This window comes from Rhineura floridana, chromosome 1 (genome assembly GCF_030035675.1).
Source record: "Rhineura floridana isolate rRhiFlo1 chromosome 1, rRhiFlo1.hap2, whole genome shotgun sequence".
Lineage (NCBI taxonomy): Eukaryota > Metazoa > Chordata > Lepidosauria > Squamata > Rhineuridae > Rhineura > Rhineura floridana.
This window is the reverse complement of record NC_084480.1, coordinates 263,600,953-263,617,002: the sequence shown is the minus strand read 5'-3', so window position 1 is coordinate 263,617,002 and position 16,050 is coordinate 263,600,953. Positions and strand designations below refer to the sequence as shown.

Sequence of the window (16,050 nt, the reverse complement as noted above, 5' to 3'; positions counted from 1 at the left end):
TAGGTGAGGCTGGTTCAGTCAAGCTGCACATGCTGAGAGTGTGTGTGTGTTGGAAAGTGTTTGTTTCTTTGTAAATTGCTGTAAAATGTCAAGACTGTGGAATGTTGCAATTAAGCAATTGGGGGACTGCCTTTGTGCATGTTTTTCCCCTCACTGCATGGTTTGTGAATATGACATGATATATTTGCACCTTGTTTTTCTTTCTGGATCCTCCCATCGCATTTTATCCTTGCAGCAACCCTATGAGGTTGCTTAGGCTGAGAGTTGGTTAAGTCAAGCAGCACAGGGTTTTTTTAAGCTGCTCCTATCTTTTTAATTTTTTAATATTTAAATGTTATTTAATAATCAATAATTATATGATTATGGTTTCTATAACTGTTTTAAAATGCCTTGTGAGGGCAGGAATGCTAAAAGGCAGGTTCAACTTCTGTTAAATTAATCTTAAATCAAGACTGTGGATTCAAAATAACTGTTCATACTGGTTATATATGTACATAAGCAGCAGTTCTTGCCGACAGGTGGGAGTGGGTGGGAATGTAGGGGCCCAATCTACATACAGTGTACGGAGACCAGGAATCCTGTTGACATTGTTGTCTGGCCTGCACCATCCTGAATTCACTATGGGTGTAGGCAGGAAAGACAAGAAGATATGTTGAGCCAACTAGCCTCTCCTCCCAAACTAGCCAAACTGTACATGATATTTTCCTTACAATGGGTCCCTAGGGTTACAGCATAGCCTCATTCATATGTAACAGTAAACCAAACTATGGCTTAGAATGATATGTGAACCTATACTCATGGTTTGTGTGCCCCAAACAAACCATAAGTGGTAAACCAAGAACAAACCTTGGTTAGAGCCTGGCTTCACATGTAATGCTTATCTCCAGGTAGCATGGCAGCAGTAGGACTTAGGGAGGACTAAAGCAGCCATGATTTTCTCTCCAGGCGCTAACATGTTTGCTTGTTTGTCATGGTAAGCCATAGTTTGGCTTACTGTTACGTGCAAACCAGGCCCATATTTTGCTCTCTCCATTATAGGGAGATCGATTTTTCATCCTGGTTAACAAGTGTGAACAGGATTTAGCAAAATCAACAATAACCAGAACAGCAATAATCCTCAAGACGCCTCATGAAAGAGCATTCCACTATGCAATGTTTTCATTTAATACATTACTAAACCCTCTTTACTTTTACATTGCTCATCATCATCAAGCAAGTAATGCATTTAATATACATCAGAGATGGGGAAACTGTGGCTCTTCAGATGCTGTTGGACTCCAGTTCCCATCACCCTTGACCATTGGCTATGCTAGCTGGAGCCGATGGGAGCTGGAGTCCAACTTCATCTGGAGGTCCACAGGTTCCCCACCCCTTGTATAGATGCTGTTCTTAGGTTGCTACTAATCCAGAGCTTGGAAAAGTTACTTTTTTGAACTACAACTCCCATCAGCCCCAACCAGCATGGCCACTGGATTGGGCTGATGGGAGTAGTAGTTCAAAAAAGTAACTTTTCCAAGCTCTGCGTAATGTCTCTTCAAAGTTAAGTGCCTCCTTCCTTCCCACATTAACATTATTTCCTCTTGCTGTTTTTAAGCTGACAAAACATTTTTTTTAAAGTGCTCTGATGTTGCTCAGACAGAATCCTAATTCTTACCTTTTCATGAGTTTTGGTGAGCATTCTCTCTCCAGGTTGGAAGATGAGTGTTTCACATGCATGGCATTGTACGAAGTGTGTGTATATTCGTTTTCATCATTGTAATCCGGACCAAGTAACGTCCGAGCCCAAGTGCCCATGTCATAAGGAGGAAGTGTCCCTCCAAACTCTGAAGGCAGGCAGTCAGGGTGTATCAGCTGGTGAAGGCTATTCAGATTGTTACCATGAAGAAAGATCTTTTTTGGGGGGGGAACAGACAACAAAGAGCATGGTTAGTTCATTTATTCTCAATTTTTCATAGTTGTTAAAATATTAGGGATTATCAAGAAAGAAATACATAATTTACTGAACAAAATTTCTTCTCTTAGAAACCAATCCTTTTTATGCCTCTTGGCTACTATGTATCTGGGGGTTGCCCTTAAATATTACACAGAAATGTCTATAGGTTCAGAATATGGCAGCCAGTTTTTTGACTGGACCAGGACAGTTGGAACATACCTTGCTGGTACATTTTAAAAAATGGCTTCTCATTTGTTTACAGACACAAAACTCTGTGTGGCTTGGAATAAGGATATCAAAAGAGTCACTTTCTACCATATTAACCATAATCTAAGACAGGGATGGGGATTCTCCAGAGGCCACACATCCTCTCAAGCCGACACCAAAGGGTGGCCAGGTCAGGCCCTGCCGAGGTCCCCGCATGCCACAGGGGCCCCTGAAGGGCCCATCATTAGGATGGGGGAGTAGTGTTCCCCTTCAACGATCCTGCCACAGATCACAGGGAGGGGGCTGCCCACCTGCCTGCTCGCTGGCCTGCCTGCCTGCCCGCACCCACTTGCTCACCCCCCACCTGCCTGCCAATCCTCCTGCCCTCCTGCTAGCCTGCCCACCCACCTGCTTGCCCGTTTGCCTGCCCACCCGCCTGCCCTCCAGCCCCCACCCACCCACCTGCCCACTCGCTTGCCTGCCTGCCTGCCCTGCCACCCCCAGGCCGCCAGCTCACTCACTCACTTGCCCGCCCTCCAGCCCCCCTGCACACTTGCCCCCACCCCCTGCTCATGCCCTGCCCTGCTTGTTCACCCGCCCGCTTGCTCACCCGCTGTGCCATCTGCTGTCCCACTCCCACCCGCTCACTCACCCTCCTACCCCGCTGCCCGCTCGCTCACCCTTCTGCTTTCCCATCCCCCCATCTGCCTGCTCACCCTGCCCGCCTGCTCGGTAGGTAGGTAGGTGGATGGGGCATGCGAGTGCATGGCCCAGGGCAGGCTGGTGCCCAAAGGCCCCGGCATGCCTGGTACTGGCCCTGGTCATACCCTCCAACTTCTACCCTTCTGGAGTGTTTTTGCCTGGCTGGAATGCATCCTTGAACTCTGAAAATGCCTCCTGCTCCCTGCATGGAGGATAGAGAGGGGATATGCGAGTGTGAAAAAGCTAGCCTAGTATACAAAGGCAAAATTTGCATTTATTGCTCTGCCCACTTTTGCCCCCGACCCTGACCACCACTGGCATGTGGCCCCTGGGAAATTTTCCAGAAGGGAATGTGGCCCTCTAGCTGAAAAGAAAAATTACCTGGCCCTGGTCTAAGATCTTCTTCAGAGGCCCTGCCCCAGATAGCCCTGCTTTCTGAGGTTAGGCAGGTGGTAAGTGGAAATAAGGTCTTCCTAGCTTCTCAGCTGTGGAACTTGGTTGGTTTCTCTCCTAATCCTGTGTGGAGATGCCAGGACTTGAACCTGGGACCTTGTGCATGCAAACTAGATGTTCTATCGCTGAGCTACAGCCCTTCCCCTGATGATATGCATTCCATAGAAGAGGCATTAAAATACATCTAAAGGCAGGCTTATACAATCAAAGGCCTTACCTGGCTTTGTGTCCCTTATCAGCATTCTTTATGGGTCTTTTGGCTGTCATATTTTAATCTACAGAGATGATTTCTTTCCCTACCTCTGTTTGGCATATTGCTTTCCATGCCAGTGCCCTTCCTTTCCTTTCACATTTTCTCTTTTTATTACATGTATACTTATTTGTGTGTACTCTCTCCATTATCTTTTTTCGCTTATTTCACTGTACCAAAAATAGTCTGGGGAAAAAGTGGCAGTTTGGAAAACTTCTCTTTACTTTCCTGTTGATTAGTACTAAAAATGTTGCTGTTTGCAGTTTCTCTCCTGGACTGGGAGAATGAAACTCTGACTTTCTATGACTCCATCCATTCTCCCTTACTATGTCAATCAAGCACACCGGTTCAGCTAGTTCTCTAGCCATTCGAAGGTTTGCATAAAAAGTACCCTTTTCAGTCATAGTTTTATGAACAGTGTAATAAAAATGGGATATAGTAGGAATCAATATTCTCGGGTTCTTTACCATGATAAAGTCCTGCTTGGAATGGGAATTATTTGTGTGACATCAGCTATTTCCACCCACCCACAAGAAGGGCAGTCTGCGGGGAAGCAAAATGGGAGTTTTCTCTCAAGATTAAAATGTCTATAATGCAGGGTTGGGGAATCTTTTTTCAGCTTGAGGGCCACATTTCCTTATGGGAAACTCACGGGGGCCGCATGCCAGTGATGGGTGGATTGATGGATGTGACTGTTACATTTGTACAATAGGCTATATAAAAAACTAGAGGTTTCTATACATACTGTTCCATCTAAGCAAGCAAGAGGCATTATCACAGTTCAAGGATGTATTCCAGCCAGGCAAAAATACTCGAGGAAGGTGCAGAGCAGGGCCAGCGAGGGGTGTAGGAGCTGGGGAGGAGAGTTGGCCAAGGAGAACCTTGAGGGCCAGAGAGGGAGTCTTGGCGGGTTGCCTTTGGCCCTTGGGCATGAGGTTCCCCACCCCAGGTAAGGAACAAGCATTCTTAAAACAGTTTCTGTGGGATTTCCCCCAGGTTCTTCTCTACCATAAAGCCCTATGTATTTATACTATAAAAGGGTGTCTTTTGTTTGCACATGATGAAAGGGTTTTCTGGCTTGGATTCTGAAAATAAATCTCTCCTGCTGAAATATTGATTGAATGCAAGCTGTTGGCAAACTCCAACTGAGGCTTCAGCTTGTGTTGCCGTCCTGAAGCCGCACAAAGTGAACTGCAAAGAGTCACAAGGAGGTAGAGAAAGCAGGGGTCTACTTGTGTCGCTGGGGGCTTGTGGCATCACAGGCTTGTTTCATTTTATAATTACCCTTTTCCTTGTCTTGTCTTTGAGGAAGGGCTTGATGAGCGTGTACAGGGCATGGATGTACCAGGGCTGGTTCACAAAATGGACTCCTCCAAAGCGAGCAGGAAAGCTGTCCTGTGGAGAGGAAAGAAACGGAAGCCAATTAACAGAGACAGCCAGTGAAATGGGCAAGCAGCAGGGCTACAGGCAGTCGGAGGAACAGGTTTGGCCATTAATTGCTGCACTATGATGGACTACTTTACAAAACACACACACGGCTTTGCTTTTAACATTCTCTTACCCCTGTTTTATACAATTACATGGATTTGGGTGTGAGTACTGTATGTTTAAGACCTCAGACTCATCCTAGTTCTCTCTCTCTCTCTCTCTCTCTCTCTCTCTCTGTGTGTGTGTGTGTGTGTGTGTGTCTTTCTTTTCAAGAAATGCAGCATGAAGGGGGGGGAACAGTGTTTTTTAATTCCCCATTGTGTTACAGAGCCAAGTTCCCATACACCTCTGTGAACACAGCTCACCTCTTCACCCCAGATGCCTTCCCCCCTCCATCTGCCCTCCCCCAAGCCATCATTACAATAGGTGAACTTTCTGGGTGAATGAACTGTGCATTATGAAGAAGAAGACAGGTGGAAAATCTTGATAAGTGAAGCTGTTGAGAAGGAGGCAGCGTGACAGCACCATGGAAACTGAAGCAGACAAGTGCTTGCTTTGGAGGTTTTATACAGATATCCAGCAAATTAGCATGCAGGTAGAGTCCTACCTCCCAGAGTTGCCTGCGGTGGTATCCTATTTCAGGTATGCAGAATGGCATGGATAGAAGAAGGGCAGGCTTCCGGAGTGACTTTTTCAGGACCATTCTATACTGTGAATTCTATTTAATCTCTACATTAGATTCATACAAGTGTCAGAAATAAGACTCTCTTTCTTCGTTGTTTTGAAACAGTGAGGCCTGAGTATATGTTGTAATTACTCCCACAAAGAAAAACAAGTTGTCTGCTATTATCTGAGATCATTAGATAAGCCTTTTTAGTGTTGTTGTTTTTAAAAAACCTATAAAGTATGTTGTACATCTACGTAGCAACAATGCTGGGACAAAGGAGGGCTGTTTATTGGGGCAAAGTGGGGATGATGGATGAGGGTGAGCTTAAAGGATTTTTGAACTGTGCATTCTTTTTGTGGCTATCCCTCTCATTATCCCTGGGGGAAGAGGAGAGAGTGGTGAAAATATTTCTTTGTCAATTACTGTGGCTTCTCTCACTGGCAGAAACAGAGCATAGGAGCCAGTATGATGTCGTGGTTAGAGTGTTGGGCTAGGACCTGGGAGACCAGGGTTCAAATCCCTACTCACCCATGAACCTTGCTGGGTGACCTTGGGCTAGCCACAATGTCTTGGTCTAGCCTACCTCACGGGGTTGTTATGGAGATAAAATGGAGAGGGAAGAGAACCATGTAAGCCACCTTGAGCTCCTTGGAAGAAAGGTGGAATATAAATAATAATATAATGTAATAATATAAAAAAACAGGGTTTTGCTAGAGTCCCAGTAAGTATAAATCGGCACAGTTTTGCAAAGAGTCTTTATGGTACATTTTGTTCAGAAGACTGCAGCTCTGAATCACCTAATCGCTGACACAGAAATTGCCACACACATCCACTCACTGCCTTGTCCTGAGTATTATCTATACTGACTGGCAGTAGTTTGCCAGGATTGCAGACAGGAGTCTTTCCTAGCACTGCATGGAGGAGTCTGGGACTTTCTGTATACAAAGCATGTGCTCTACCAGGGAGTGATGGGTCTTTCCCCATATGAACCTGACTGGAGCCTGAGACTATCACCTGAGGCCATTCTCTGTGTGCCACATTCAAACTAGATCCAGAGAGCAGTAGCCCCCTGTCTATGGAATGCTGTCCCCAGGGAGGCCCACCTGGCACCAACCTTGACATTATTTTGGCACCAAGTAAATGCATTTTGTTTTCCCACACATGTGGGCAGCACCAATTGTATGTTTGTCCTGTTTTGGTCTTCACCTTAGGTTGCGTGGAGTGATTATCATGGTGATGAACCCTACCTTCTTCTATGTTTGAATATGTTTATGTGACTTTTATTATTGCATTTTTAAGACAACCCTTTAGGTATAGGGGGTCCTGACACATGTACAGCTTTAAATGACAAAACCAGCAATTTGATTTGGGCCCAGAAACAAATATGGAGCCAGTGCAGTCAGGACAGAACCATTGTTATATGTGCATGCCTTCTTCACTCAGTTAACAATCTAGCTGCCATGTTCTACACTAGGTATAATTTCCAAAACATTTTCAAATGCAGTCCCATGTGCAGTCTAATCTGGAGGTTACCAGAGCATAGACAACAAAAGCCAGCCTTTCCTCATCCAGAAAGGGCCACAGCTGAGTTACAAGTCAAAGCTGGTAGAAGCCACTCCATGCCACTGAGGCCACTTGTGCGCTCAGGGGCAGTGTTGGATGCAGGGAACCCCTAGTCTATGCTACTGCTCCTTCAAGGAAGAACAGGATGCACTGAACTCATCTGGACTGACACACTAACAGTTATCTGGATTGATCTTTAGTTTGTTATCCACTCCATTATTGCAGCCAGGCACTGAACCAGCACATCTACTGCCACATCTGCTTGAGCTGTGTGTCATCAGCATATTGATGACAATGCACTTCAAAACTCCAGATGACCCTGTTCAGGAATTTCATGTAGATGTTAGAGCATGGGGGATCAAAATTTGACCTTGAGAACCCAGCATTGCAGGCTCCATGGAGCTGAACAATATCCCCTAAGCACCACCTTCTGGAGTTGATCACCCAAGCAGGTGGGGACCACTGCAAAACAGTGTCCCTACTCCCAACTAAACCAGTTTCCCAGAAGGATACCATAGTCAATGCTGCCAAAAGCTGTGTGAGAGAGTAAGGTAAGGAGAATCCACAGAACACTGTCTCTCTGCTGATATAGGCCATCATACAGGATGACTAAGGTGGTCTCAGTGCCAAAGCCAGACCTGAACCCTGACTGAAATAGATCTAGAAATTGGTTTCAGTCAAGAGCGCTTGGAGCTGATCAGTGACCATCCGCTCAAGAACTCTGCCCAAGAAGGGGACATGTGCAACCAATCTACTGTTGTTGAGAATTTCTGGGCCCAATGATGGCTTCTTAAGGAGTAGCCTCACTATTGCCTCAGAGGGGCATTAATTACCCAGCCAGCAGTCTACACCCTGAAAGATATTATTGGCTACAACAGGAAAGGTTCAAGAATGTAAATGGTTGCCCACATCCACCGAAGGATCTTGTCCACATCCTTCAGCCTTATCAACTGATACGCATCCATCAACACCTGACCAAACAGGAAACTGGCCTGCTATACTGGCAGAGTCAAGGTCCTCATGGATACAAACAATTTTATCCTGAACTTGCCTTGCAAATAAGTCATAGTGGCTACTGAGGGTTCCACAATCCCTTTCATGTCAGTATGTAAAAGGCTCCATACCCACCCTATATAACTGTGCTGGACAAAACACCAAGGACACAATAGCGGCAAAAAAGTAACTGTTCCTCACAGCCTTCACCATCACAAAGCAGATTCAATAAAAATGCCTTTTAAATAAAAACTACAAATGTTATTATTAGACAAAAGCACATTCAAGATGTTCCCCTTGACCTAACATAACAAACCACTTCCCATGCATATAGAGAAATCTTTCCAGAAAAACCACTCCAACAAAATCTGTGGAAGAAAAATGCACAGCATCTATCAACATGTCAGAGTCTCTCATTCAAATGCAAAATAAACTATTTCTTATCCTTTCTTCTCCAAACTTACCTTTCCTAAACTGCCAAGGGCCACAAATGTGGCCCCATCATTTATTTGCTTTCCTAATTGTTTTGAAAATACTTTGAACTTGTGTCTTGTTCTATTGTGGAGGTTCAGAGCAAGAAACAACAGCTTTTATTTATTTATTTAAATGTATTTACCAAAAAGAGTTATTCTGCCTTTCCTGAAAAGGTGGGTAACAACATCTGCATTAAAAACATCAAAGCATTAACAAACAAAAAAATCGCTAAACAGTGGAAAATGGCAACATAAAACGTAACCTGTAAAAGCAGGAGCAGAAGATATCTTCAGAAGATGGCTGATATTTCAGTAGATAGTTAACCATGTGGATCTTCAAAAGGAGGAAGAGAAGAATGATGGGGTGGCTAAATTATTCTCGGAGTAGACCCATTGGCTGATTTCAATAGATCTGTGCTGAGAATGACTGAGATACCAGCCACACATGCGTAGGAGCAGTAGATAAGAATGCACTTGTTTGAGGTAGACCAAGATATAATTATGGAGTGGCATTCTGGGGTTATGATTCCACAGTGGGATAATAGGAAGCACTGAAAAACTATTTCAAAGCACGAAAGCGTTTCTTTCATATGTGTGGAAATATATGGACCTTTCTGTGTGATTTGAACATGTCCCCTTCCTCCCTCTCTCTTCTCATAGAGGATGTGAAATGGGAGTGTTGTGTTCCAGTAGGAAAATAAAGAATTAATGCACAGGGAGGTGGATTGTGGGGAGGAAGGACCCTGCAAAGCAGTAATTTGTTATTCCACTGTCTACAAGCTATGGAGGTTTGCTGCTCACATTGCCCATTTGTTTTCTGATTTCCCCAGAGTTTTTTTTGTTAACTTGGGAAGTGGAGCTATTCTGTATCAGTATGTCTCTATTCCTCCCACCACCTCCAGTAGCACATTCTCTTTCCTTGCAGAAGCATGCAGTACAAACCTACTACATCTTTATTACTGCCCAAAGCTAAATATGCTAACATGCAAACCAAGAAAGTATTTACTGCAACTGATTTGTACGTCGCCTAGAGTGGCCATTGGCCAGATAGGCGACACATAAATTAAATTATTATTATTATTATTATTATTTCTTAGCTGTATGAGAGGCAACATTTTTGCGGCATCTTCTAATCAGTAGCGTAGTGATGAATACAGAAGTGCAGGGTCCTTTCACAGTCATAGCCACGCACACACCTTTCTTTTTTTCTTTTTCTTTTCTTTTTGCTCCTGCTGCTGGGTTGAGAATAAGATCTTAGTTAATGCTTTTTCCGACAACAACAGACGTCCCTGGGAGACAATCAGCATGAAAGGGGAGAGTGTTAGCTACTAAAGATAGTCTTCTTAATGGCTAACACCTCCTTTCACTCCGATTGGCTCCAATCATCAGGAAAGGACCATGCTGGAAGACTCTTCTCAGTGGCTAACACACTCTAATGTTGATTGACTCATAGGATGCTAGAGACATAGGGACACTGCTTCCAAAAACGTAAAGGGTCTAAGACCCCCAGAGACCCTGGACGACTACACCCCTGCTTCCAATAGTCCCTGAACAAGATCCTAAGTCTAAACTGTGCTGATATTGGGAGTTTGGATCTCTTGTATCAGTGTAGCTGAACCCAAACAGCCTAGGGTCAAACACCATGTTATGTTAAGCATCCAGTTTGGTACTACATGGTTATTGACATTTTTAAATAGCAGCTGCAGGAGGGCCTGATCACCATTAGGAGAACAACACACATGGAGGGGGCATTTAACCTTTTTCCTCCTGTGCTGCAGTCTTTGTGATGAAATGGCAGACTGAAGTGTTATGATTTAAGCATATTTCTAAGAAATGCCACAGTGTAGTACCACTTGTATTAGTATAAAAGTGATGAAATAACCATCCTCAAAGATCCAATGCAATCAAAATGCTCATTTTTCAAAAGTAACATTTTTTCAGTATTTAGGAAAGCTTTTAAATCACAAATTTAAATAATATTTAAATCCCAAAATTTATTTATTTATTTTTATTTATTTATTAGACTTTTATACCGCCCGACTAGCTATAGCTCTCTGGGCGGTGAACACAAGATACAATAAAATCACACAATATAATACAGCAAAAACATATAAAAATAAGAACTATCTGAAATCAATTACAACAAAATTTAAAAATTAACTTAACTTAAATTAAAATGCCTCGGAAAAGAGGAAGGTTTTAACTTGGCGCCTAAAGGAAAGCAACGTTGGCGCCAAGCACACCTCCTCGGGGAGACTGTTCCACAGTTCAGGGGCCACCACTGAGAAGGCCCTAGATCTTGTCACCACCCTCCGGGCTTCTCTATGAGTTGGAACCCGGAGGAGGGCCTTCGTAGTAGAGCATAGTGTACGGGCCGGTTCGTATCGGGAGAGATGTTCCAACAGGTATCGTGGTCCCACGCCATATAAGGCTTTATAGGTTAATACCAACACTTTGAATCTAGCCCGGAAGCATATTGGCAGCCAGTGCAAGCGAGCCAGAACAGGTGTTATATGCTCGGACCGCTTGGTTCTTGTTAACAATCTGGCCACCGCATTTTGCACTAGCTGAAGCTTCCGAACTGTCTTCAAAGGCAGCCCTATGTAGAGCGCATTGCAGTAATCCAAACGCGAGGTTACCAGAGCATGTACGACTGATGTAAGGTCCTCCTTGCTCAAATAGGGACGTAGCTGGGCTACCAACCGAAGTTGATAGAACGCATTCCATGCCACCGAGGCTACTTGAGCCTCAAGTGAGAGGGAAGAGTCTAAAAAGACTCCCAGACTACGAACCCGCTCCTTTAGGGGGAGTGTAACCCCATCCAGGATAGGGTATGTATCCACCATCCGATCAGAGAAACCATGCACCAACAGCATCTCAGTCTTGTCAGGATTGAGCCTCAGTTTGTTAGCTCTCATCCAGTCCATTGTCGCGGCCAGGCAACGGTTCAGCACATCGACAGCCTCACCTGAAGAAGATGAAAAGGAGAAGTAGAGCTGCATGTCATCAGCATACTGATGACAACGCACTCCACAACTCCTGATGACCGCACCCAACGGCTTCATGTAAATATTAAAAAGCATGGGAGACAAAACACCCCTGCGGGACCCCACATTGGAGAGCCCACGGTGTCGAGCAATGTTCCCCAAGCACTACCTTCTGGAGATGGCCCGCCAAGTAGGAGCGGAACCACTGCCAAGCAGTACCTCCAACTCCCAACTCCGCAAGCCTCTCCAGAAGGATACCATGGTCGATGGTATCAAAAGCCGCTGAGAGATCAAGGAGGATCAACAGAGTTACACTCTCTCTGTCTCTCTCCCGAGATAGGTCATCATACAGGGCGACCAAGGCTGTCTCAGTGCCAAAACCAGGCCTAAAACCTGATTGAAATGGATCTAGATAATCAGTTTCATCCAATAGCGCCTGGAGCTGGCCAGCAACCATTCGTTCCAAGATCTTGCCCAGGAATGGAACATTCGCTACTGGTCTGTAGCTGTTGACATTTTCTGGGTCCAAGGAAGGTTTTTTCAGAAGTGGTCTTACCACTGCCTCTTTCAGACAGCCAGGGACAACTCCCTCTCGTAAAGAGGCATTTATCACTTCCTTGGCCCAGCCAACTGTTCCATCCCTGCTGATTTTTATTAGCCAAGAAGGGCAAGGATCCAGTACCGAAGTGGTTGCACGTACCTGTCCAAGCACCTTGTCCACGTCCTCGAGCTGAACCAACTGGAACTCATCCAGTAAAACATGACAAGACTGTGCTCCGGACACCTCATTAGGATCAACTGCTATAAATTGGGAGTCTAAGTCCCGGCGGATGCATGAGATCTTATTCTGGAAGTGATCAGCAAACTCATTGCAGCGGGCCACCGATGATTCCACCGTGTCCTGAAGGCCAGAATGGAGTAGCCCTCGGACAACTCTAAAAAGGTCCACTGGGCGGCAAAGAGATGACTTAATAGTGGCAGCAAAATGTTGTTTTTTTGCCACCCTCACCGCTCCTACATACAGCTTGGTGGAAGCACTAACCAGTGCATAATTGCATCCGTCGGGAGTTCGCCTCCATCTCCGCTCAAGCCGCCTCCTATCTTGTTTCATCGCTCTTAGCTCTGGAGTGTACCAAGGAGCTGTATGAGCTCTACACAGGAGAGGGCGCGCAGGAGCGATCGTGTCAACAGCCCGGGTCATTTCCGCATTCCACAGATCAACCAGGGCTTCAACAGGAGCGCCAGTCCTATCAGCCGGAAAGTCCCCCAGAGCCCTTTGAAAATCCTCAGGATCCATTAGTCTCCAGGGGTGGACCAATTTAATAGGTCCCCCACCCTTGCAGAGGGGAAAGGCTACTGAAAGTCTAAACTTCAACAAGCAGTAATCTGTCCATGACAAAGGGAGAGATGTAAAACTCCCCACATCCAGATCACTATCCCCATGCCCAGTAGCAAAAATAAGGTCTAGAGTATGCCCCGACACATGTGTTGGACCACTAACATATTGAGACAGCCCCATGGTTGTCATGGAAACCATGAAGTCCTGAGCTGCCCCTGACAAAGTAGCCTCGGCATGGATGTTGACATCCCCCAGTACTAATAGTCTGGGGGATCTCAGCAGTACCTCCGAGACCACTTCCGTCAGCTCAGTTAGGGAAGCCATTGGGCAGCAAGGTGGGCGGTACACCAAAAGGATTCCCAGCCTGTCCCTCTGGCCCAACACAAGGTGCAAACACTCCAGACAGGTAACTGTATGGACATGGTGCTTGGTGAGTGAGATGGAACTCTTATAGACCACAGCCACCCCACCTCCCCGACCCTCAGATCTACCATGATGCTGAACCAAGTACCCCGGTGGGCAGAGCTGGGAGAGACTAACTCCTCCCTGCTCACACACCCAGGTCTCGGTTATACATGCCAGATCGGCTGTCTCGTCCACAATCAAATCGTGGACGAGGGAGGTTTTATTGTGTACCGATCTGGCATTTAAAAGCAGCAACTGGAGATCTGAGAGTTGGCTGAGAGGACGACCAACAACCCTGCGGGTGTGAGAAGGACCGGAACAAGGCACAGCCACAAAATGTCTGGGCCGCGTTCCCCTTACCTGGCACGTCCTTCTCACAACGCCATACCTCCCTCTGCCCGTCACTACGGTAATTGGGGCCCCCTCAAGTCCCCCCGCTTGATGGAAAAACCTCTTTCCGAGGCACATAATAAAACTTATATATACAGACAATTATATATACAAACAACCATATATACAAACATACACACTCACTCACAACACACACTCATATACACAACCATCCATTCAAATTCAGACCAACACGCACTCTGTACACGCAAACGCTGGCTCCAAAATCTCTCTTCTTCCCGCAAAAGACGCCACCCTCAGAAAGTCCAGGTGATGGTGGTGACAAAGAGGCATGGGCCACCGATGAAAAGCATAAACCGCAGTGGCAACGATGGAAAAACACAGGCCACAACAGCGATGAAAAAAAAAGCGCCAGCTGCAGTGGAAGGCAAAGCCGCAGCAGCAAACGGGGCACAAGCCACAGCAGAGGGCAAGGCGTAGCAACAGCGGCAGCAGCAAAAGGCACAGCCGCAACGGCACTGATGGAAAAGTGCGGCGAAAAACGCCGCAGGCGACGGCGGCAGAGAGGAAGACAGGCCGCCCGGCAACGACCAGCCGCAGCCCCAGCAAGTGGCAGACACAGCCCAGCCGCAACAAGGAAGAAAGCGGAGCCCAGCAGCGGCGGCAATGAGGAGCACAGCAGCAGCGACGACAAAAACAGCACCTGGTCTCCACCGCGACTCTGTTCTGACCCTCGTTGTCCTCCCGGCTTGTCCGATGGCTCCTTCTCTTCTCCTGGAGCAGCCGGAGCTGCCGGCGAGGGGCGCGTCACGATCTCTCCCCTCCCCTCTCCCCGCAGACAAGCCGCAAAGGGATAAGGCAGGTCGGGTAGGCAGCGCCCAGGCCAGGTGTTCCGCGCTCCCAGCCAGCCAGCTCCCACACTCAGGCACTCGGGCAGAAAACGCCCCGAGGCCACCAAGGAAATGCTGCTGCAGGACGCCACTGGAAGGCAGGCCCGGGTGGAAGGTGGTGCCAAGCCGACACTCACCCAACCCTCCTCGTCATTGCAGGCCTCGGCCTCCGCAGCGTTCTCCCAACGACCGCCGCTGCCACTCTCACCACTCTCGCCCACAACGCCGCGCCCAAACACAGGCACAGGTAGGCTGCATCAGTCAGGGAGGGAGGGAGCTCTACTCACTCACACAGTCACATAAAAAACCCCAACAAAGATGTTAGAAAATAGATGTTAAAAATAAATGTTAAAAGGAGGCTGAGGAGCCCACGCTCATCTTGCCCACGCACAAATAATAAACGAGCTTCTTATCTTTGAGCACAACATGCAATCATCGTTTTAAGGATTTGTGGCTTCCTAAAGCTTGCAGTTTCTCCAAGGATATGGATTAGTGCGGGTGTGGCAAACCTTTTTCAGCCTGAGGGCCACATTCCCTTCTGGACAACCTTCTGGGGACATGCCAGTAGGGCTGCCAGGTTCAGGGCCTGAGACTGATCCTGTATCTTTAGGAAAAGAGAAAGTCAGCCAAGTGCAGGTGTTCTTGCAACACTGTAATGAGAAAAACCACAAAGTGGAATTCTCCCTTCCCCCTGCACAACTGTTAAAGCTACAGACGACCTCTTGGAGGCCGGACCTGGTAACCAAGAGGTCCTCTGTATCTTTAAAAGTTGTGCAGGGGGAAGGGAGAATTTCACCTTGTGGTTTTTCCCATTACAGTGTTGCAAGAACACCTGCACTTGGCTGACTTTCTCTTCTCCTGAAGATACAGGATCAGTCTCAGGTCCTGAGCCTGGCAACCAGACATGCCAGTGGTACATTGGAGCCAGACGCAAAAGGGGGCTGAACAACAAATGTGAATTTCACCTTTGCACAGTAGTTGAACTTCTCTCCCTCTCTATCCCCCATCCAGGCAAGCAAGAAGCATTGTCAGAGTTCAAGGACACATTGCAGCCAGGCAAAAATACTCAAGGAGGGTGCAAAGCAGATAAGGAGTGTTACTCAGGTGGGGACACTCCTGAGGGTCAGATCGAGAGCCTGAAGGGCCACATTTGGCCTCCAGGCCTGAGGTTCCCCATCCCTTGATCCACTTGCTGCTATAGGGTTCCAGTGCATTCTGGCTATTTTGGTCCCCTTTGATTTCTTTCCAGGACACAAGTGAAATGGGATAAACTTTGCCAGTTTCTTCCTCCTTGGCCTAGTAAATCCTTCTGCTATTCCTTGTCTGTGTGAAGTCCATGTGTGCAAAGAACTGCATAAGCATGGCTTGTAGGGTGCCCCAGATGGGAACTGTTTCTGTCAGCAGATTTG

General features: G+C 46.6%; 1 protein-coding gene across 1 annotated transcript in view; it reads right to left on the bottom strand.

The window, feature by feature from the left end:
• The window catches only part of CLVS1 (clavesin 1), a 104,648-nt gene that overhangs the window by 10,254 nt on the left and 78,344 nt on the right, over positions 1 to 16,050 (bottom strand). Inside the window, 2 exon segments of the mRNA XM_061602406.1 lie at positions 1,655 to 1,890; positions 4,830 to 4,940. Of these exon segments, the coding sequence (XP_061458390.1) occupies positions 1,655 to 1,890; positions 4,830 to 4,940 (347 nt within the window).